At 40.7% G+C, this 21,144-nt stretch overlaps 1 protein-coding gene across 2 annotated transcripts; it reads right to left on the bottom strand.

Annotated features, from left to right (window-relative positions):
* Positions 1–217: 217 nt before the first annotated feature.
* LOC130146839 (transmembrane protein 68-like) lies at positions 218–20,345 on the bottom strand. Of its 2 annotated transcripts, XM_056333369.1 has the most exons (7): positions 19,940–20,343; positions 14,150–14,480; positions 12,440–12,604; positions 8,966–9,159; positions 4,018–4,078; positions 3,520–3,659; positions 218–1,676 (listed from the first exon to the last, which is right to left on the bottom strand). In XM_056333369.1, the coding sequence occupies exons 1-7, from the start codon at positions 20,081–20,083 to the stop codon at positions 1,572–1,574; spliced, it is 1,140 nt and encodes a 379-aa protein (XP_056189344.1). In that variant the 5' UTR covers positions 20,084–20,343; the 3' UTR covers positions 218–1,571. The 2 variants fall into 2 exon arrangements, with proteins under 2 accessions (XP_056189344.1, XP_056189345.1); XM_056333370.1 differs by lacking the exon at positions 4,018–4,078 and having other exon boundaries at positions 19,940–20,345.
* Positions 20,346–21,144: the final 799 nt, after the last annotated feature.

Here is a 21,144-nt window from a genome sequence, read left to right as displayed (position 1 = left end):
TCTCCTATGCATGCTGAGTCTCTGCTGGGAGAAAAATCTGCCTGCCTGCATATAGCAATTATAGTTAAGGTGTTCAAGTAAACATTCCTATGTTTTAAAACAGAATTGAGATTTTTCAGGACAGGATTCTTGTCTTTTTCCTCTAGGGAAATAACTCACCTGTCTATCCAGCTCCCTTCTCCAGATGTGCAAGAAATACTTGTTGAGAAGCAGCATGGAAAGAGGAAGAATTAATTTTAATCCAAAGAGTAGATTTAGCTTTCTAGTGAAAATGGGCAAACATTGTATCTATTTCCTTAGATGCTACATAAAGTTTTAGGATGTTGAGGGAAAAGATTATACAGATATTAGAAGTACAAGAAGGAAAAACAAGACACAAAAAATACCTTTCTTGGTGTTTGAACTTAACAGACTTTGTTGCATTTAGTGGCACATTGGATAGATTGCACAAAGTTCTCCCACCCCCACCAGTAAAATATCCCACAGCCTGTAAAAATACATTCTGCTTTGTAGCGAGTTTTGCTATTCTGCAAGTTGCATTGGGAAGACAATGCTGCCTACGTCCACCTTTCCGAACAGGCCTTTAGGTTCAATCCATATGAGGACGACAGTGTTGTAGTACCGCATTTTCAGGCAAACCACCAGTGATGATGAGTATTGGGGTTGCATTACCTAAGTAGGCTCCCCCCAGCCCGCTCCCTGGGAGATCTGGGTGAGTACAGCACATCTGTACTGCAAACACACTACAATGCAAGAACTCTCAGGCTGGGGGCAGCTTCAGCTACTAAACCAGTATTGTATGGTGCAATAGTGCATGAATGTACCAGCTCAGGCTTGAAACTACTGTCTACATGTATTTGCATAGTGCTACACTTAACTAAGGTTGGGTTTTTGGTTTTTTGTTGGGTTTTTTTCCTCTCTTTGAGAGACTTTTCTTTTTTCTGTTGGAGCAAAGTCTTGGACGTAGCATTCCTATTTTCCAGGGTACCAAACCACTAAGCTGATGTCCTTGTAGGAGTCTAGTAGCTATCTGGTTTAATGGGATTACTTCTCTTTGTATAACCTCTCTAGACAAATGGCCTAAGCAGCAGATCATTAGCTAAAGTGAGCCAGTTTCTCTTCTGACACTGTCTTACATGAGGTCCAACAGGGAAGGTGCCCACCAAGGGGTGGACTTGTGGGACCTCCAAGTTGCACTCTGAGCTTGTACTCCGAGACTGGACCATGAACTGCTCAAAACATAAACCCACAATCTAGATAAAACTTCTGAGGCTCTCAGATGTATATACATACATACTTGTTTTAAGAACCAGGCAAATCCCAGCTACATTGTTTCCTTTTGGGGAATTCAGCTGTTGCATTGCTATTATACATATTTTCTTCTTCAGTCTTTCTAACTTCAGAATATCCTCAAAGGCACAGGGGAACCTTCAAGAGGTTAATTGTTTTCTTCTGTCAGATCTGTAGAAACTTGTAAATTAAACTGGTTCAACACCAATTATTAGTCATCAGTACCGCAGGACATTGTTTTTTTACTGCATGCTGGAAAAACAATGAAATAAACAAGCATTCTAATCACGTTTACGATGTTTATCAAATCGCTCCAATAAAGCCTTCCATATACTGCCTGGGATTGTTTGGTGCTTGCTTATGAGAGCCTGGACAGCAGTCTTTGTCTGAAAAGAGAAGAGAAAGTTGCCTTTACTGACCTGCTTATGCAAGGAAGAACAGTGTCATCACTGACTTCTCAGATGTTAAGAGGCATTGGGAAATTCACACGAGACTAAGAAAAAAGTTGTCTTTTATACCAGCTAGTTATCCTAACAACACTTCCCTTGGAAGGGAGAGGAATAAAAACATTGACTGCAGTTTGAATAGGCTCAAATTCTTGAGATTTATTGAACTTGGGCATTACCAAATCAAAGCAGCCTTTAACACATGCAAACATTTAAGTTTGTGCAATCTCCATCCCTGAAGGTTTTAATCAAAAGCACTGGATAAAACCTGACTAACTTCATCTCATCTCATAGTTGACCTTGCTGGGACCAGGAATTTGGAGTAGGAGCCTCCATCTTTCCTTCCCAAATAAATTCTTCTGTAATTGTACCATATACAGCATGCACATAATAAAGAGTATTTGTATCTAAAGTCTGTCCATTTTCACTCTACATGAGATTTAAATGCAGGTTTGAAAGAGAATGCATAAAATACTCCGAGTTTCTACCAGGGATAAGAAATAACCTCCTTTAGTTTTTCCTCATACATTTAAACTTGAAATAAGCATAGCTATATATTCTGGTGATCTACCCCAGGGTGATGGCAGAGTATCACTAGGAATATATGAAAAGAGTAGCCAAACCTTTCCTGACAGATTCATGTCCTGACTCCTTTCCAAGGCAGGATCAGATAGAAATCAGCCAAGCCACTGCTCATCTCAAACTACATTGGTGGGGTTTTTTTAATGAAGATGAGCGACAGAAGACCTAACCATACTCCCACTGAAGGAAGTAGTCAAAGGCTTCTCTTAGTAAAGCAAATAAACATCATGGGAGATGTCAATTTCAGTTTTGCAGGTATACAAAATACTGTTCCCTGAAAATACAAAAATATGGATAACTATAAGGCCAGTCTTAGCACTAATATTGCTTCCAGCCTCCTAAACCTGTTGAAATCAAACTCCACAGCTTGCCTGGGCAAGTTCCCTTGTAACAGACCAAACCTTTCTGGTTTCACTGCTGTGAAGCCCAGAACACTCTGCAGTGGATCCTTAAAAAAAAAAAAAAAAAAAGGCACTAGCCTTCCTGCATTTTTTGGGGGGCAGCAAGGTGTTTTTTACATCAGTTACATCCTTACAAGTGTTTTGTTCTGTGTATTCCTAGACATCGCAAATCTTTTTCTTGCCATAAAGCCCTTCTTTCACCTTATGTGAAAAAATTTTAAAAGTGCATTTTCTGTATAGATTAGCATTTTGAAAAATGCCTAAACCCTGGATCTATAAATGTTTTTATGCTCCTGGACTCCACTGATTTCACCAAGCTGTAGGTACTCAAAATATTTTTATATAAGGGATGAAATTTGTTATTTTTTTTTACATTTTCCTTTTGACAGCGAGACTGAAGCTCTTGTGGAACTTTGTTTCTAAAGCCCTGCATTATTTAGAGAAGATTCGCAAAGGTACTGGTTATATATTAAATTCATTTTCCTAATTACTGAAAACTGAACTTAAAACATAATTCACATAATTTGAGTTATCAAAAGCCATGGGAAAAACAAAGTTAACATCCCAGGAAGACAGCTCACACTCTGAAAGGATGAGGGCATCCCAATCAACTATTATTATGTCAATAGTTACTTGTAGTTAACAATATATTAAACAATCCTGGAGCTCAACTGCCCATTGCATTAGCAAGCTAGTAAAAGTGTATTTGTCTTTATTCAAGCATGCAAAAACCTAGTTTCAAGTGCATAATAATTAATGACAAAGTATATAGTTTGGTATTGCAAGAAAGGCTAACTTACCTTTTCAACTAATTCCTCTGTAGTTATATCTGGATCGTAAGGGATTGGCTCCCCAATGTACGTGCGAAATTTAACCGGAAGTCCTCCATATGGAGGAGTAAATGGCAATCGAGTACTTTCATACAACTGTCTAAAAAATCCTGGAATAATTTAAGGGAGGAAAAAGTTAGATTACAATCACAGAAAATACAATCCAAATTTGAAATCTAGTATGGAAGACTTCTTAAGAATGCATGCTTTATCTGACAGTCAAGAAGAAATTACAGGATTTAGGTAACCGTCCACCAAAACAAATCTGTATCACTGAACTAAGACTGCATTAAAGAACCAAATCACACCAGTTATACACAAGCTACCTCCACATTTGAGATACCTCTGACCCACAGCAAGCGTGTTAATCCAAAGTAAGCAGAAGTCTGAAAAGCAAAATATAAAAGTAAGAGAAATCTGAGAGAAAAGTGGAGGAAACATTCCAAATTTTAAAATATAAGTTCTTACTTCTTTCTTTAAACATCCTATATCCTTCCCGGACATTTTGCGTATACATTGGAATGATGGGCTAAGGAATCACACACAAAAAAAAAAGGTGGAAATGTTATACCAGGTTTGAATTTATGTTTTTGTGCCTGTTAATGCAGCTAAGAAAATCACTTGAATCCAGAGGATAATTATCAGCCACTTAAGTAGCAAATAAGGAATGTTGCATATAAAAAAATAAACTCCAGAATAGAAATAAAATTCTATTTCTCAGCTCCCACAGACATCACTGTTTCAAAGTCACCATCTGTAAAGAAAATGTCTGACATTTATTAAAGGTTTATATAACTTGTATGCTACATATTTATTGCCATATCACTGACTGAAACATAAAATGAAGTTCTGCAGTTTCTCTGTCTAAAACTTACATCATGTGTGGTGAATAGGAAAGCATTCAGTTTGTGAAATCTCGCAGAAAGCAAGCAGGCATTCACATTTGGCTCATCTCATCTGCTTCTCAAAGTAAGGTCTCATTGAAGCAGGAATGTTTGGATACTACCCTACTGGAAAACTTCTGCAAATTCCTTGGACAAATAAGGCAATCGTATGCCCTCACTGACCTGGACTACAACGCCTTCTGGAGGGCAGATCCTTAGGCAGTTACAGAACAAGTTCACTTCATTACTGTGACTAAAAAGAAAGATTCTTGAGATACCTGAACTTGAAACAGTCATGTCTTACAGCCTCAGGTAAGATTTCATAGTTTGTAGACAAAGTAACAGTGACTGTATCCATACACACAATGATTTCCACCCCACCCCACCCCCGGCATTGGCCCTTTTCATTTTTTTTTGAAACCGTATTTTGAGCATGTTGTTGGAATTGCTTGTCCAGAAGGTAATGAAGGGATACCTTTGTGCTTTTAAGAATCCCTGCCACAGAACAGAAACCACAGGATGAGAGAAAAAAAAAAAAAAACCACAAGCAAGAGAAAGACTTAACTAGAGCCTAACAAAGAACTCGAAGTGATGGAAATTGTTTAAAGTAAAAAAACCCTGACAAGTAACAAAAATATCAAACATACATGAAGTTGTAATAGTAAACCCTTCAGAATTAGAAGATACAGGAAATTAGAAATAAACCCTCAAAAACAATCAGTAACATCTGTTCATAGCATGTAACTACTGGACATTAAAAATACCACACAGCTTCATTTATTAATTGAATACTTTGTGTCTAACATTTTAAATGTTTGAAACCTACTTCAAATTTTAGTAATAGTGCAAGATAAACATATCTTAGGCTACAAAGTAATGTAGCAACTACAAGTTAAATGCATACAAAGATAAGCCAATGAAGTACGGAGTGTGGGTAGCAGCATTAATTCCCTAAGCTAATAAAAAAAGGTATACACATAAAAGCTTGCCTCTGTAAAGCAGCACAATCAGATCTGCAATAACCCATAGATTTAGATCTGCTGTGCTGGAACTGAGCTGCACCACACCCAGCCAGCTTGAAAAAGACAGAATCACAGGATAGCTGAGGTTGAACCTGCAGAGATCACCTAGTCCAGCCTCTTGCACATACATAAGAATTTTGTGAACCATAGTCCTGTTTTACCTTTTACCTAACTAGACCTGAACCAATTTTTTGGCACAGGTGAAGTGCAGGGATCTTCAGAAATTATGAATCCTTCCCATTAGCCTGCCAAATTCCAGGCTCCTGGCATAGATAAATTCAACTGAGACAAATATATGCCCCAGAAGTTCCTTGAGTCATAACATGAAAAAGCAATATTCTCCTTCTCTGACCCCAGGTAAGCAGAGTAGTTATACAAGACAAAGTGGAAAATGAATGTGGAAACCCTTAGGCAAGGACTGAGGCTGAAACTATGTTCCTTGGTGCTTTTTTTTCAACTTTTTAAGTGGAAGAACTGTTGAACTTCTGTAACATAAGAAGAACGGGAATGTCTATTTGCCTTGAAATCCCCATTCAAGTCATCTGTGGCAGGCTATGAACCACTGTAGTCATTTTCAACACTGTAAAGTGTGCATGGTTCTCTGAGTTGACAGCTACACTGTATGCAGAATAAATGCAAAAAAGGCACTTAAGAGTCCTATCTTGCCTTCATCCAGGATCTAAGTAAGTATTAGCAAAACATATATGAATTGCTAGATCAAGTTCTGAAAGTTTAGATAAGTATGTCCCCAGTCTTCAGCCAAGAAGTCTTGTCTACAAGACTGGTTTGGCTAGTATTGAAAAGGATGCAAGAACAAACAGAAACAATCAAACTCCAAATTTGCCAAAAGATGGAATCCATGGGCTTAACTTTGTATAAGAAAAGTATGTAAGGTTAATATTGCCCCCTCTACTGTTAAATGTACAGCACTTTTAAGTGTTTAGCTATATAAGATGTGTCTTATCACAGATTTCCAGAGAAATATCAAGGATGCCCAAAATTCGGTGGAGCCTGCTAGCTAATTACAGTGATGCCCACCACACTGGGATCTAGTCAGACTTTCTGATCATTAAAAAAAAATAATTCCAAAACTGAATGAGTGCAATAATAAGTGAAACAATTGCCAGCAGCAGTATAAAGGTGAGCTCAGGCTAGTAGGTGTCAAAGGAGAAAATACTCTCTCTGCTCTAAAGGTAACACAATCCTGCGTAATGTCTCTTTTATCAAACATGATATACAAATGACCACAAGAACCTTTCATACTGAAGAACCTTATCCTCAATTAACACCTAATTCATTACATTAAAAACAAACAAACAAAACACACAAACCCTGTTCAATAGAAGGTGTTGGCAATTTTAGGTACTACTATTCAGCTACTTCCATGTGCTTCTAAATTATGGAAGACTGGAAGGATTAAGAGGATTACTAGCAAGGATTTTTGTGATGTGTTTTGATCAGGGTGGCCCTTTATATTAAGGGCACTTAGATTTTTTTTAATTTTTTAATTCAATTTTTCTTTTAAAAACAACTTATTACATTGTAGAATTACAACACAAGGTTCCAAGTGAAGTGAAAACATCTGGCAAAACACCGTTCCAATTGTTTGAAGTAGCTGGAAAGACACATGTGAAAGCAAAATTACTAGAAATCACTGAAGTTGTTAGTGACACCTCTTTCTGACTGTTTGAGTATATTATTAAATTCATACATAAGAGAAAGGACTAGAAGGGAATTCAGAATGCCCACATGAATTTGACTGGGTTTATCCTATTCATATTCTGATATTTTCCTAGTGGTAGTGTACAGGTGCACACAATATATGAAGTATTGTGACTAACATTTATGAGCACACACTTTTGAAAAAAAGGACAGGAGAGTGAACAGAAGCACATAAAACAGGACTTTTAAAAGGCCACATAAGACAAAGAGGTAGAAACAGGACTCCCAGTCTAAAATTACATTACCACTGGGTAAATGCCCCTAAATTTTTTCTAGTGTTTAGAAAAAATCTCCCCACAACATTTCAGAGATACATGAAGTTATGAAGAAATATTAACCCAAAGCATGCATTTTGAAACAGTAGGTACTTTGTAAAAGGAGCTATAGCAAAAGAGACCAAAGCGAAGTTTGAGAAGCAACAAAATGTAATGGGGAGAGAAAGAAAGAAAGAAAGATAACTGCACAAGAGTACTGAAAGGTGTGGTAAGAAATTCAAGTTTTCATGGGAAGGACTCTATTCCCTGTACAGATTCTCCTATATAGACAGAGAAGGATTATGTTTATGTGGAAGGCCAAAGAAGAGCACTGCAATTGATAGATATCCATAAGAATGTAAAGAAAAATGATGGTTGTGCAGTTCAGGAGAAAGCAGCAGAAAGCTCATGGCAGAAGAGATGAAGCCTGGATGTGTACCAGTATTGTCAGTCACAAAGAGCGCTAGCTATGCTTTCCAAATTAACACAGAAAACTTGTCACTAGTAGTGATGATGAGAAGTGGCAGTTAGGAAAAAGACAGGGTTACTGCTCTTTCAGACCTGTGCCATTCCAAACAAAATTGTTTCTCTGATATAGTCTCTGGGAAATAGTCTCACACGTGGAATTAGCTGGAAAAAGTCAGAGCCAGTGGCAGAAGTGTGTATTTGTATATCACAGAAAATGTAACTGAAGCTGTGGTCATGTGTACATTAGCAGAGCACAAACCAATACAAACACCTCTCTAGAGGACACTGAGGATCTGATATCAACACTGAACACATTTCAGGGCTCTGTTTTTATGTAGAACTAATTCTTGTCTCATACCATTGACTGAATGCCCATTTGCAACTGAACAGTATTAGGTCCCACTTCTGGTTTAGTTTCTGCCGACAGGAACGCAGCTCAGGTATTCTAACACACTCCATGGTGTGAATGAAAGCATGGTATGCAAGAGAGATGGAAAAACCGCTTAAGTGCACACATGAATCAAACCAAGACACTGATGTAGACACACCTTGGGTTAGCTGAAGCAGTCTTTCAGTAACATGAAAAGAAGTAAGGGTAAGAACAAAATCCTGGACCGTTCCAGAATAAGTGAGAAGAGAGAAAGATAAAGATAATCCATAAAGAGCAATAAGAAAATGGCTAGGTATGTAGAAGCAAGACAAAAATACGTCTAGTAGGATGAGAAAAACAAATGAAAGCTCACTGCAATACGAAGGACAGCCACAGCAAAGATTCCTGAAATACAGTCAAGACAAGAAATTGCATGTCTACAGTTCCATCACGCAGGCATGGAACTGCAGAGATGGATGCCTTGCAACAGTCAAGAAAAAGCTATACAGTTCCATAAACCCCTTGCTCCCTACTGATTAATGTGCTTGAGGAACATGGTAGGGAAAGGAAAAGAAATGGTTTACCCCCAAACCTTTTCTTCTGTCTGAAAGATTTTCCAACACTCCTAAGCTGCATTTTGTAATGAAGCATGTGTGCAGTAAGCATAAACCAGGATTGGTAAAATATAATACTCACCACTTTTGCATCCAAAGCAACCTGGGCAAATCCTTTTCGATTGCCCCACATGAGTTGATAACTCTCATCACTGAATAGTGCTTCTCTAACTCCACCTGGTGAGATGGACACCAGGTGTCCATTCTTCAGTGCAATGAGACACTCCTCCCTTGTACCTGGCATAACACCTGTCACTTCCAATAATAATTTAAGTCCTGCAATAAAGAAGTAGAAAATACATGTTATTGTAACAATATATCACAAATACTGTTTGCATGTAGGAACAAGATTACAGTTAAATGAAAATCTAATAGCTATATATATTTAAACTAAGGCAAATTTGTACAAAGGAAGTAAAACACCTGCAGAGTAAATATTGGCAAAATGACAAATATGTGACTGTGGTTTTGCCCAAATGTTATGAAGATGAACCAGCTTATCAGTAGCATCTCAATAAACTAATGCCTGCACATGCTGTTTACCATAACTATCAAAACACCAGCCATGCAATCAAAATTTGTGCATCGCAGCTAGAAATCTGAGAATAAACACCTATTCCTCCCCACTTCTTTTTAAATATCTTAATGCAGAAGAAGAAAAAAATCAGTACAATAAAGACAATTATAAAAGTAAATAACTGACAAGCAACTCTCTTTGTTCTTTTAAAATGGGATGTTTAACATTTTAAACATTGAGGTTTTGAGTTGTTAAATTGAGTATTTTGTGGTTAAATTGCAAACTATGTGGATCAAATTGAACTGGTGTACAAGTCTTAAGATGCATGAATGGCAGAAGTTGGTAGGGCAGTTTCAGCACTGCATGGAGTTTAGTGAATCTCCTTCCTCTGTTTCCATAACTGGGATTTCTCCAAAAGACAGAATGTAAACCACAGAAGCACTCTATGCTTTCTTACATTATCTTCACATTCTAAACCTATCAGTTTGGAATTCCCATAGAAAGCTTCAGCAAACAAGAGTTTCCCTATCTTCAAATTCACTGTTCCAACGGCATGGTTTGAAAAGACATTGTTTACATTTTGTAAACAAAGCTATGGACTGCCAGAACTGGTGTCTAGCACTGCAACTCTTGACAAAGGTCTGCAACACCAACTTTGGAAGACAGTGGGAAACACAGTGCTACATCTTGCAATTGAATTGTATTTAGTCTTATTCAAGGCACTGCCTTTGATAGATCTTTCTGTCAAAGACAAATGTTGACTTTGTTTAATCCCTTTGTGAACTCAGATGTGTTTCTGTTCTATCCTGCAGCCAGGAATGCCATATCCTTATTAAGTGAATAGTTACTTCTGTTACTTGCCTTTAAAACTTTTGCCTATTAAGAATTATGATGTATCACATGAACATACTGCCACTTCTTATTCCCCTTTTCCAGGTCACACAGAATTTTATACTCCTTCGTCATGCAAGACTTCTGTGCCATGTACTAGCTCTTCAAAGGAAGTCATGCGAGGACTCTGATCATTCTTGTCCTTTTTTGTATCCTTATTACTTCACAGCTTTCCTGAGATGTGGAGACCAGAATTCTATGCAGTACTCAAGATGTGGGCGCTATATGCATTTTAAGTACAGAATGGCATTTTCTGTATCTCCTTTTTCATAAGCCTAAAATTTGTTTGCCTTTTGGCAACTCATGAGATTTAAGGTGACATATCCCTAAAGTCATCTAGAAAATTTAAAGCTTAATTACATGTTTATGTGTTTAGACTCTGTTTTCTTTCCTTCTGCACTGTGTTGTAACTAATACTGACTTTCATCCGCCATTTAATCAGCCAGTGATTCAGTATTGATAGATAACTGTATTCTCTGTATAGGCTTTTACTGCCTTGAAAAAAAAAAATAAGAAGGCCAGTATAAAAGATTTGTCACCACACTACTGATCCAGATGATGATTATTTTGACCAATATAGGTGCCAGCACTGATCTTCATCCATATACCTGGTGATTTCTGCTTCTTTGTGAAAATAAGGTATTCACTTCTACCCTTTATTTCCTACCTTTTAACCAGTTATTCATTCACAAGAAGACTTCTCCCATAACTGTAATTAATACAACAGTCTGAGGTTCAGCATATGCTCATGAGCATTCTTTAAATAATCTGTGAAGTGCAAAGTTTCTCTACAAAAAGCAGGTTAAGTGTGGTAGAGCAACGGGTTAGGGAGAAGTTTCACTCAGTCTATTACTTTCAGCTGCATATTCTACTAACACAGCAAATGGGGAAGGCTAATCTCCAGTATTTGTGGTCTTTTTTACCAGATGCCTTTTTGGTAACCGTTTTATAGGTTGACACTGTATTTGCCACCTCCTGTTCCTCTAGCATGAACATAATTCAAGCAATATTTTACATACACATCAGTAGTCTGGAAATTGCAAAGCTGAGAGTGTTGTTTGGTCCTTACACTAGTTTACAATGCATTTGTAATAAATATCTGTGCTATGAACACCTCAACTTGAAACAGTACACTCTCGTTTATCGCTTAAAAAAAGAAGTCTCCTTTGCAACATTCTGCTAAACTGTATCTTCCTTTAATGGTCTTAAAAGCCAATCATTTATTGATGACTTCATGCTTCTACTGTGTTCAGCACTACACAGTATTTACCAAGTATGCCTGTAGCAAATTCTTCCTCATTATCTTTCCAGGGGTGTCTTAATATGTTCTTGCATCAAACTTGCTCGAGTTGATGCTCCTTGTTTTCAGTGTTTGAACACAACTTCCTTTTCTGAAGAATGTCCTTCTACTTTTAAATAGCTTCCTTTACTCCTTAGTGTTATAATAATTTTTAATGTAAGGGATATAAAGGTGCCTTTAAATACTCTCCCTGCTATTCCTTCTGGATGCTCCTTCTTTATCCCTTGATTTTCTAAAACTGAATGAGGTTTGCTTTTCTTGTGAATTCTCCTTTTCACAGCGGAATTACTTCTTTCTCAGCCTACAACGTGCTGAATGTATTGTGGTGGTCAGTATTACAGAGCTCTCTTCAAACTGTAAAATCTTCAAAGAAGTTTTGTGCCCTACTCCAGGCTCTGATCAAAAGAGAGATTTGATGTCATACCCCATAGCTGTGGCTACCCAGTGTAGAGGTAGGTTATTGATATCCTACCATTTAATGAGCTCTTCTGCACTCATAGCCTATTGCTGACCAGCCAGCACTATGTCAGTAATATAGTCCTATCCTACACTATCTACTAAGGCATGACATTTAAACCCAAAGGGATTATATAAAGTCTATTTGTTGGCTTTCGGGGGGTGGGGGGTGGGGGGGGGTGTCTACCAGTGTTTTTATGACCTTTCACTTAAAAGACAGGATATTCTACCCTGTTTGCCCTTCTGCATCTACCAGCTTTTAGTTTAAGAGTCTAAAAGCAGGTTTTTAGTTTAAAAGTTCTCTTGAAAATGTAATAAATGTAAATTTCATCTAAACCAGCAAAATGTTGAGTGAATCAAGGGTGCTTAAATACAAGAGAACATGTTCTTACCTGGTAAACGAAAGACAAAATGATCAGCTACTGACAGACAAAGTCTTTTCTTCCAAAGAAATAGCCTAGACAAAAAGTAAAGGTAGTCTATAGGAATAGCTCCATGGTAATACACAAGAATGCCTGGTCCTTCTGGTAGGTTTTCCACACCATGAAGCTCATAACCTGTTTGGGATGGAAAGCAATATACCAACAATGATAGCTGTGAATCATCTGGCAATTTAAAGAAAACTGTTTACTTTCCATTGTTAAAGAAAGCCTCTGCAGTAGCTTTTAGAAGTATTGTTCTGTATGGAACTTTTGGTCAGTATCAAAGAGAAAGCCCCTCAAACACCACAGGTGTATCAGTGAATTGATTTGTTGGTCAGTTTCATCACTAGATCAGACCTGAATCTGACATCTTCCCCAGTAAGGGGACTAAATTAATTATTTCCCATTAGAAACTTTTCCCAGGCCAAAGTACAACAATTTAAAATTAATAATAATTTACTATACTGGTGTGAAACTGCTTCATCAGCAGAACGAGAGGCAAATGAGTGGTCAGTATGCTTTCCTGAAATACAAAAGTACAAATCTCCATTCTGTGTCGGGCAGAATGAAAACTTTGGGATTTTACACAATAAAAAGTTTCTCTCATTGAGATGTTTAAGTCCAAACCAGAATCTGTAAGAATCCCGAAGAGAGGTTCTTTCCACAAGAGTTAAATGTGTTCACAGTGGAAGGGAATTTCCTCACAGACAACAGACTTCTACAGATCCCCCTCCTGGCTCTTCCTACATTTGATTTAGGTTTTAGGTGAAGCCAGACTAGTAGGCTAATGTATACTAAGGATTGGAAAAGCCACAGCTTCTGCCAACTAAGAGCTCTGCCTTCATCTCCATCCCTGCTACAGTTCCTACCATAAGCTGTTGGGGGAGAAGGATGGGGATGGAGCAGGCAGAGTCCTAGGAAGAGGTGGAGAAAATTTTATACTGCAGGATGTTCAAAGATTAAAAGGAAAAATCTGTGAGGAAAGATAGCAATGTAGACAACAACCTGTTACTCTTCATCCTTAGGGCAGCAAAGTTTGCTGATATCCCTAAATGACATCTCTGGGAAGAACAAGAGCCTAGATGTAGCTAAGGATTTTCCTAGGGAGCAGGGTGTGTTGAAAGTATCTGAAAGTTGAGTGTAATGAAACTGAAAATTCAGGTTACTTTTAAATTCTGCCATAGTATAAACTTAAATGTGGTATCTAATTATTTCATTGTCCATATGGCTCTTAAAATTATTTTCAGTTATCATAACACGAAGTAGTTTTTGCCAACTAAAAATACACTAATTACATTTCCAGCTAGTTTTTGTGTTTTGATCATTTAAGTGCATTTTAAGCAGCTGCTAAGGTAAAAATTAAACCACCCAGTTCTCCTACAGTTAGGTTACTAGAACTAGCATTAACGCTATGCTTCACTCTAATACCATATACAAAGAAGCGCACCTGCCTATCCACTTAAGAGAAATTTACCCCATATAAACTAATTTCTCCCTTTCATTCTGCTTGTTCTATATTGCAAGCAGTCTTAGAGGCAGAAACTTCTAGGTTAGATGACATACAAAGTATAATAAATGTCATTTCTTTGCATCAATTTGGAAGAAATAAAAAAAGTGAAACTCAAGTGTATTTACTATTTATTGTAATGCAAAGCTTTAGACAAGTCATGTCATACTTACCATGCCATATTCTTGCATATATATCCCAAAAGCTTGCTATAGTTTTCCTTGCACCATCCCAAACATCACTCAAGGGATCTGCTTTTACTTCACCATTCTTCCGATATATTAGAAGCAATATATTAGTAAGGTAAATGAAAAAGAGTATTGTTAAAGGAACTATAAAAAAAACTAATATTGCACTTATTGTCAGTGAGACTATGACCACATGAAAAAAGTATTTCTTCAGGTACTCCACAACCATCCATTCTTCCAGTGCATAGGCAAGGCAGTTTAGGTCGGTCATCAGCATCTGTCCTGAAGTGCAGGATTCTTTTCTACCTATCATGTCCTAGATAGAAGAGAAAAAAAGCCACAGCTCAAATTTCACTAACCATGGAAGTTTCTCAATTTAGGAAAAAAGTTTTCTGTAAATACACCTGATGCCTATTTTGTTATAGCACAGAGTCAAACATTTTGTTTCTCTGTCATGTTAAGACAGCTGCTGGCAATTGCCATTCACTACTGCCAGTGAGATTATCCTATATATTTAAGGATCTTTTTTTTATACAGCCAGATAATAGGGGCTGAAAGGGCAAGGGATGGAGTCCATGGAAGCCTCAGGATCCATGCAACATGGCTGATCAGATGATTTCTCTGTATAAGTATGGCTTACTTTCTAGAAGCTCAGAAGAGGGTAACTGATTGGCAGCATTAGTCAAGATGACTGCTACCAGAGGTCTGGGCTCTCCTGATCCTCTGCAGAGAGTCCAGCCTGGGCTTCTGGTCCCTCTCAGTTTGGCAGCAGCTGGCAGCGAGGGGAACAAACAGCAAAATGAGCAGCTGAAGAGCCAGCAAGCAAAACCTGGGCAGCCGTGGCTCCTTCCCAAGGCCTAGAGGTGCCTGGGACAGCATTTGATACTGCTGGTAGCACTGGGGAAAACAGCTCTTTGCCCCTCATCCACAAAAACGTTATCAACACACCCTTCTTTCAGATTTTCCAGCCCTGGCAAAGACCAAGTGGGCTCCGTGGCCCTAGTCATATGTTTGCCACATGGAGCTCCCTAGTTAGTCTGTTCCTACAGCTGACCCTACCTGCCTGACAGCAGGTAGTGGTTTCTCTGGAAGGCAAGAGCACTCCAGCATTGCTGCCTGATTTTAAGATTTCTGAGCATTAGCAGAGATTTAAACATTGCAATCAGATTCAGCAATCCATAACTGAATACAGCTTTTATTTGCCTCAATCAGGTTACTACTTGTTTAACGAGTACATTTTTCCACTCCAACACCAGGACAAGTACCTACAAGAAACAAATCATTATTTCCACAGTCAGTGCCAAGATCATGAAGTACAGCAAGTCCAGACTCTTCTGACTTTACATCTTCAGCTGCGTACTTATATGAGCAAACCTGTTACACACTAATCACTCAACTTCTGTTTTTCTTCTTTGTAGCCCTGGGTAGAATATAGGGGTGGTAAGGCAAGCAAGCACCATGGCAAGCCCTGCCGATGAGTAGCTGTAAAAGCTATGAATTTGGTCTTGCACACTCCAATCAAATCTGTCCTTATCTCAGACCCTTCAAACTCCACACTGGGCACCAAAAAGGACCATTGTGGTTTAAACCCAGCAGGTCACCAAGCGCCACGCAGCCACTCACTCACCCTCCCCTGCAGTGGGATGGGGGAAGAGAATCCGAAAGGTAAAAGTGCAAGAACTCATGAAACTGTCTTTGTCTCAACCCATAAGTAGAGCGCAAGGTGGAAGGACAGTAAACTAGGAGCTCAAAGGAAACAAGCACTGTATTAAATGAAGCTCAGCACGGCACAAACAAAAAAACCCAATGTGACAAAGACGGTCACTAGAAATAATACAGAACTGTTTAATCCTGATGACTGGTGCCTGAATAAGATATATGAAGATCTGTTCATATATCTTTGATCACTGAAATTGTCAGTGACAAATAAATTGTCACTGGAAAGATTTTATCGATAACATGAGAGAAATAAAAGAAGTAGTCTGCATTCAGATATTAAAATCTCTACTTAGAAGGTGTTTAAGAAGGATAAAGCTGACAGTGTGGTGTCACTCTATAGTAAAGAAGTTATTCGTTGTTTAAAGTTGCTGATAAGAGCAAGGACTACAAATTCTCAATGCCTGTGAAGCACGCGACACTGACAGAGGCCAGGAGAAGGCTACGTTAAGGGCTTGCCTCAGGCTACTGAATCAGAAATACTGAGCAGTATTTGGAATAACTCGTTCAGCCTGCAGCATACGGTGAAGGAAGCAAGTGCATTTTGTATTGTTATGGGGGCTTCAGACTGGGAACACAGACTACTACTGCCAGTAGCAAAACTGACCTAAAATTGCAGATAAAAATGTCCATACCCACAGTAAATGGACCAATAAAAACCTTGTATGATATGGGGATTAATCTGGATATACAGATCACTGACAGGAACCTGGTGATTAAGACATCATATAATCTAACAATGTTTTAAGATTAACAAGTCCTAGTATCTATCCAGGTTGTGCCTAACCTTTTATGAACTACCTGAAATTACCTCTGGCCTCCTGATACTCATTTTCAGTAACTCTTGAAAGACTAGGGAAAATCCAGAGGACTGGAAGAGATTTAACATTACTCCAAAGTCCCCAGACACAAGTAACTGCAGACTCAGCAGATAAAACGCTGGCAAGATTACTGAAAAGCTGGTATGCGATAAAGGTAACTGATGCCACTCATTGTAATTTTGTGGGAAACCAACCTCGCAAACAATGCGCCTCCGTTCTCTGAGGAAATTAGAGGTGCAACAGCTTGCGCAGGTGTCATGCGCATACAGTTTTACTAGGGGCTTTCAAAGAGTCCCTTTAAGCCACACATGAGCTGCCACCTAGAACTCGTCCTGCCACCAGCCCCTCACCGTATGTTCTCACCACCAGCCTGGTCTCCAACAGGATCAGCTGGCTCCCTGCTAACTGGATGACTGTGAAAATGTTGGCACAAGCAAAACCACTCTTGGGAACAGCCCAAACTTAAATTGGCCTACGGGGATTATGAAAGTATATTACCAATGCCACCTGACATTTTGATTGAAAAATAAAGCTTTTTAAAATGGAGCACACATGAAATGAATGATGTCATCAACTAACACAACAAAAAAGTATCCATCAGTGGTGGAATCCCCATCAAATCAGAACTGAGTCTAAGTCCTACATTAATCAGCATTTTCAGAATTTTGTCCTAATATTAATAGGACGTTTACATTGATCGGTGTAAACAATGTAACATCCCACTGATTCCTCTTCCTCCATCCCAATTTTTATGTAACAGAAAATTATTTGCTGTCTGGAAGACCATTACGTTTAACATTGTTTACTCACAGACTGCAGTATAAATGAACATAGTAACACATTCATTTCTGATTTTAAGTTCAACAGACACTAAAAAAAAGCTTTAGAAAAAAATTAAAATGCTTAGATGTGCAAAAATATTTTTTTTAACCTACAAAGCAGGTATTAACAGCACAGATTTGACTTGGGACATATGAAAGTAGTTGGGTACCCATGGAGCGAGTTCACATCATGATAGCTAGCTGGGTGGGTGGGATACAAGGTAATTCAACGCCATTCCAGTTGAATCTAAACCAGTGTGGAGAAAGAATAAAAGATTGACCAATTGAGTAAAAACTAGATGCAGCACAGCTTTTTCTGGAAGTTGGGTGCTCCACCAAGCTTCAGTTCCTGCTCCCACAGTTCAATTGTACACTACCTCCAACATTTCATAAGGAAAGAATGAACTGATCACTGAACCCTGACCCTGGTTTTTGGATAATATGATACGAGTCCAACGTGGTGAATGCATCTCTCTGTACTGCCAATATAACATCAAAGAACTACAGCAGGTCAGAACTATTTTTGCCATGTTCTACTAAGCTATCACTCACCAGCACCCTTGCTGAGACCACAAACACAATTTTGAAGCATTCTTTCTATCGAACACCATATAGAAAATTACATAACTGAGTGCCTATTTTTCTAGGCACTATTAATTGCAAGGCTGTTATTAAAGACCTGCTTGATGATGCTCTGGAAGAAAATGCAAGAGTGTTAACTGCAATATGTTTACTCCTGAATGCTCTGGTTTGCCCCAAGTCTCAAAATTTGAGAGAAATTTCTGTTCTGCTTCTATCAAATCTGAGCCAAAAGCAGCTCCCATGCTCTTAAAAACTTAATACCCCATAAAAGGTTAACAAGTGGGTATCGTGTTTTGTGAACAAACATTTTTTAAATGGTCTGTATTTTTCTCATCCCACCTAGTGATGGATTTGAAGAGCTACTGAGTGACTTCATTACTCTTCTAGATAACAACACCTGTGCTGACATGTGAGATGTTTATTTGGGCTCCACCTTTAAAGCATATCAAATTCCAGAGTAATAGCTGTATCTACAATGTAAAATTACAGGTGATGTCGGAGGCAGACAGAACTTATACAGGAGCTCTCCTTCCATCAAAAGCCTCATGTACTACAAGTCATTCAGATCCCAAGCTCTTGCTGAAGATAAGGATAATCTTATCAACTCTGTAATCCCAGGGAACAAGTACAACAATAAAGCTGTCACAAGAGACCTATGGCATCAAAATTAAATCCCTGCAGCCGGCTTTCAACATTGACTAAAGAGTGGGTAATCTTGGTCTTGGTGCTCACTGGTTTGCTCTTGGCAGTAGATTTGGCAGAGCAGAGTGGAAAGATGAGTGTAAAGTAGCTGGAGATTCTTCTAGAGAACTTTTTGACACCTGCTTTCTCGTGGCAGGCTACTGCTTTCTCTTCTGTCAGACTCAACTGCTCTTTTTCACAAGGGGAATCATCTAACAGTTACAACTCTGCATCTTGTCTTTCAATGTACATGAAGTGCCAGTTTTACATTTCCCAGATTCTTTGTGGCAGTTCCATGGAAAATAACTCTCCTGCTGGTCTCACACTGTCACCACCCACTTTATTTGATCCCATTAACCCACTCATCCTGTGCACTGCTATGTTTCTACAGCCTTCCCTACCTTCATGGATTATCACTGAATTGTATAGAATCACTTAGGTTGAAAAACACCTTTAAAATAATTAAGTCCAACAATTAACCCAGGACTACCAAGCCCACGACTAGAGCATGCCTCTAAGCACCACGACTATGTTTTTATCAGCACATCCACCCCAAAACTGGAGGGTCTATCCCCCCCAAATCAAAACCTTTAGTAGCTACGGTGCCCGGTTGCCCCAGCTTTCCATGGCTGTTCCCCCTTCCACACACACACCGCGGTTACCTAACCCGGCGTGCTGTTTCCCATTTATTTATTCTCTCACAGCCTCAGGAAATCCGACTAACAATTCCCACCCGGGTTTGTCTCCCGCCAGGGAGAGGTGAAGAACTGCCCCCGGCCGGGCACTCCCCGCCCTGCCCCGACGGGCAGGCAGCCGGCGGGCGCTGGAAGGGCGCAGGGCCTGCCCTCGGCGCTGGGACCTCCCCGCCGGGCATAAGGGACACACAGCAGGTGCCCAGCACCGACGGCTATCCCTCCTCTTCACCTGGAAACGCCATTAACGCTTCCAAACGTCATTACTGCGAAAAGTCGGGGTTTCGCCTCAATTTCTGGTGCTAAGGGGCCCCGAGACGGGATCGCCGCTCCGGCGAGCGCACGGGTACCGCAACGCCGCCGGCCCCGCGGGCAAACGGCCGCCGCCGCCTCCCGCGCCGCCAACCCGCGCCCGCCGCCCCCCGGCGGCTGCCGGCGCCCCGCGGCCCCGGCCCCGCTCACCTGCCCGCGGCGCCGCCGGCCGTCACAAGGACCCCGCCGATGCGGCCCCGTCCCGGGATAAGCGCGCCGCCGCCCCCGCGCCCAGGCCCGGGGAGGCGGGGCTGGGCCTGGCAGCCCCAGTGGGTTCCGCGCCCAGGTCACCATTTTTAATTCTTCAACGATAAAAATCCCGGGACGGGCAGCGGTGGTCCCGCCTGGGCGCCGCTGGATGGGGGCGCCGCTTCCCACCCCGAGGGGACGGGGCGAGGCGACGGGGCGAGGGGACGCGCGGACCCTCCGGCGGCATCGCGCCCCCCGGCTCCCCTCAGCCCCGCCGCGGTGCGGGTGAGCGGCCGCTCCGCCCCCCTGCCCTGGGTGTCCCCGTCCGCGGCGGGGCCGGGACGCCCCTTCCCAGTCTCCCGCGGGTGCCGGGGCAGCGCGGGCACCGGCCGGGCCTGTGAGGGGGCGCAGGGGGCGTACAGGCGCGCGGCCCGCTTCAGCTGCGGCTACAGGTGCGCGTGAAAGGCCGGCTTCGCCTGAGGCGGTGGAGCGGTGCTGCCTATCCGGCTGCTTCGAAATTCCAGGCAGTTCAGTCAATATATCCTACAGGTAGACGGGGTGTAAACCAGCTGCGTGCCGTGGGCTTGGGTGTTTGCACGGCTTCCGACACGTCAGGCCGGAGCACCCGCGCTCCGCTGGGCAGAGGGAGCCTGCCCGGGCCAGGCCTCCCGCCAGTTCATGCACACGCTGGTTGAGGAAACTGTCAGACAGACACGTTGGCTACCGAGCTGAGGTCGTGCAGTGGTTTTGCAAAGGAAGGAATCTCTCTGAAAAGCTTGGGAGAGCTGGGTGTCACACAGACGTGGGGTGTAATTAAACAGATGGCAGCTAGACCATGCTGTTCTGGCTAGATTAAGCAGATCCAAACTGAAACTGAATACCCATACGTTGTGCTGTTGTTCACCCTATGGGTAATATGACAGAGGTCCTATTGCGACTGGTAAGACTAATAGGTACCAAATTTTAACTTCAGAAAAGGAATAGGTGATAGAATTTCTTTGATTTGGTGACAGGACACCTGGTTAACAATCACCTCATTAAGACAGGTGATGGAATTTCAGTGATTTGGTTTGATACAGAGCAAGGAATTGAGGAATACCGGTGATTTGCAAATGCAGAGGAGGGGAACCTAGAAGCTAGTTTGCCAGGGGAACACCAGACAAAAC

The sequence above is a fragment of the Falco biarmicus genome, chromosome 3, assembly GCF_023638135.1.
Source record: "Falco biarmicus isolate bFalBia1 chromosome 3, bFalBia1.pri, whole genome shotgun sequence".
NCBI lineage: Eukaryota > Metazoa > Chordata > Aves > Falconiformes > Falconidae > Falco > Falco biarmicus.
The sequence above is the reverse complement of the archived record's forward strand: the minus strand, read 5'-3'. Positions and strand labels throughout refer to the sequence as shown.

Excerpts from the sequence above, each read along its gene's own strand:
- LOC130146839 (XM_056333369.1), bottom strand. The coding sequence starts at position 20,083 with ATGGTGACCTGGGCGCGGAACCCACTGGGGCTGCCAGGCCCAGCCCCG. Across the intron at positions 9,160-12,439 it reads TTTTGTCTTTCGTTTACCAG|GACTTAAATTATTATTGGAA; the intron begins GTAAGAACATGT and ends TCTTTATTGCAG. Across the intron at positions 1,677-3,519 it reads CAGAGGAATTAGTTGAAAAG|ACAAAGACTGCTGTCCAGGC; the intron begins GTAAGTTAGCCT and ends TTCTCTTTTCAG.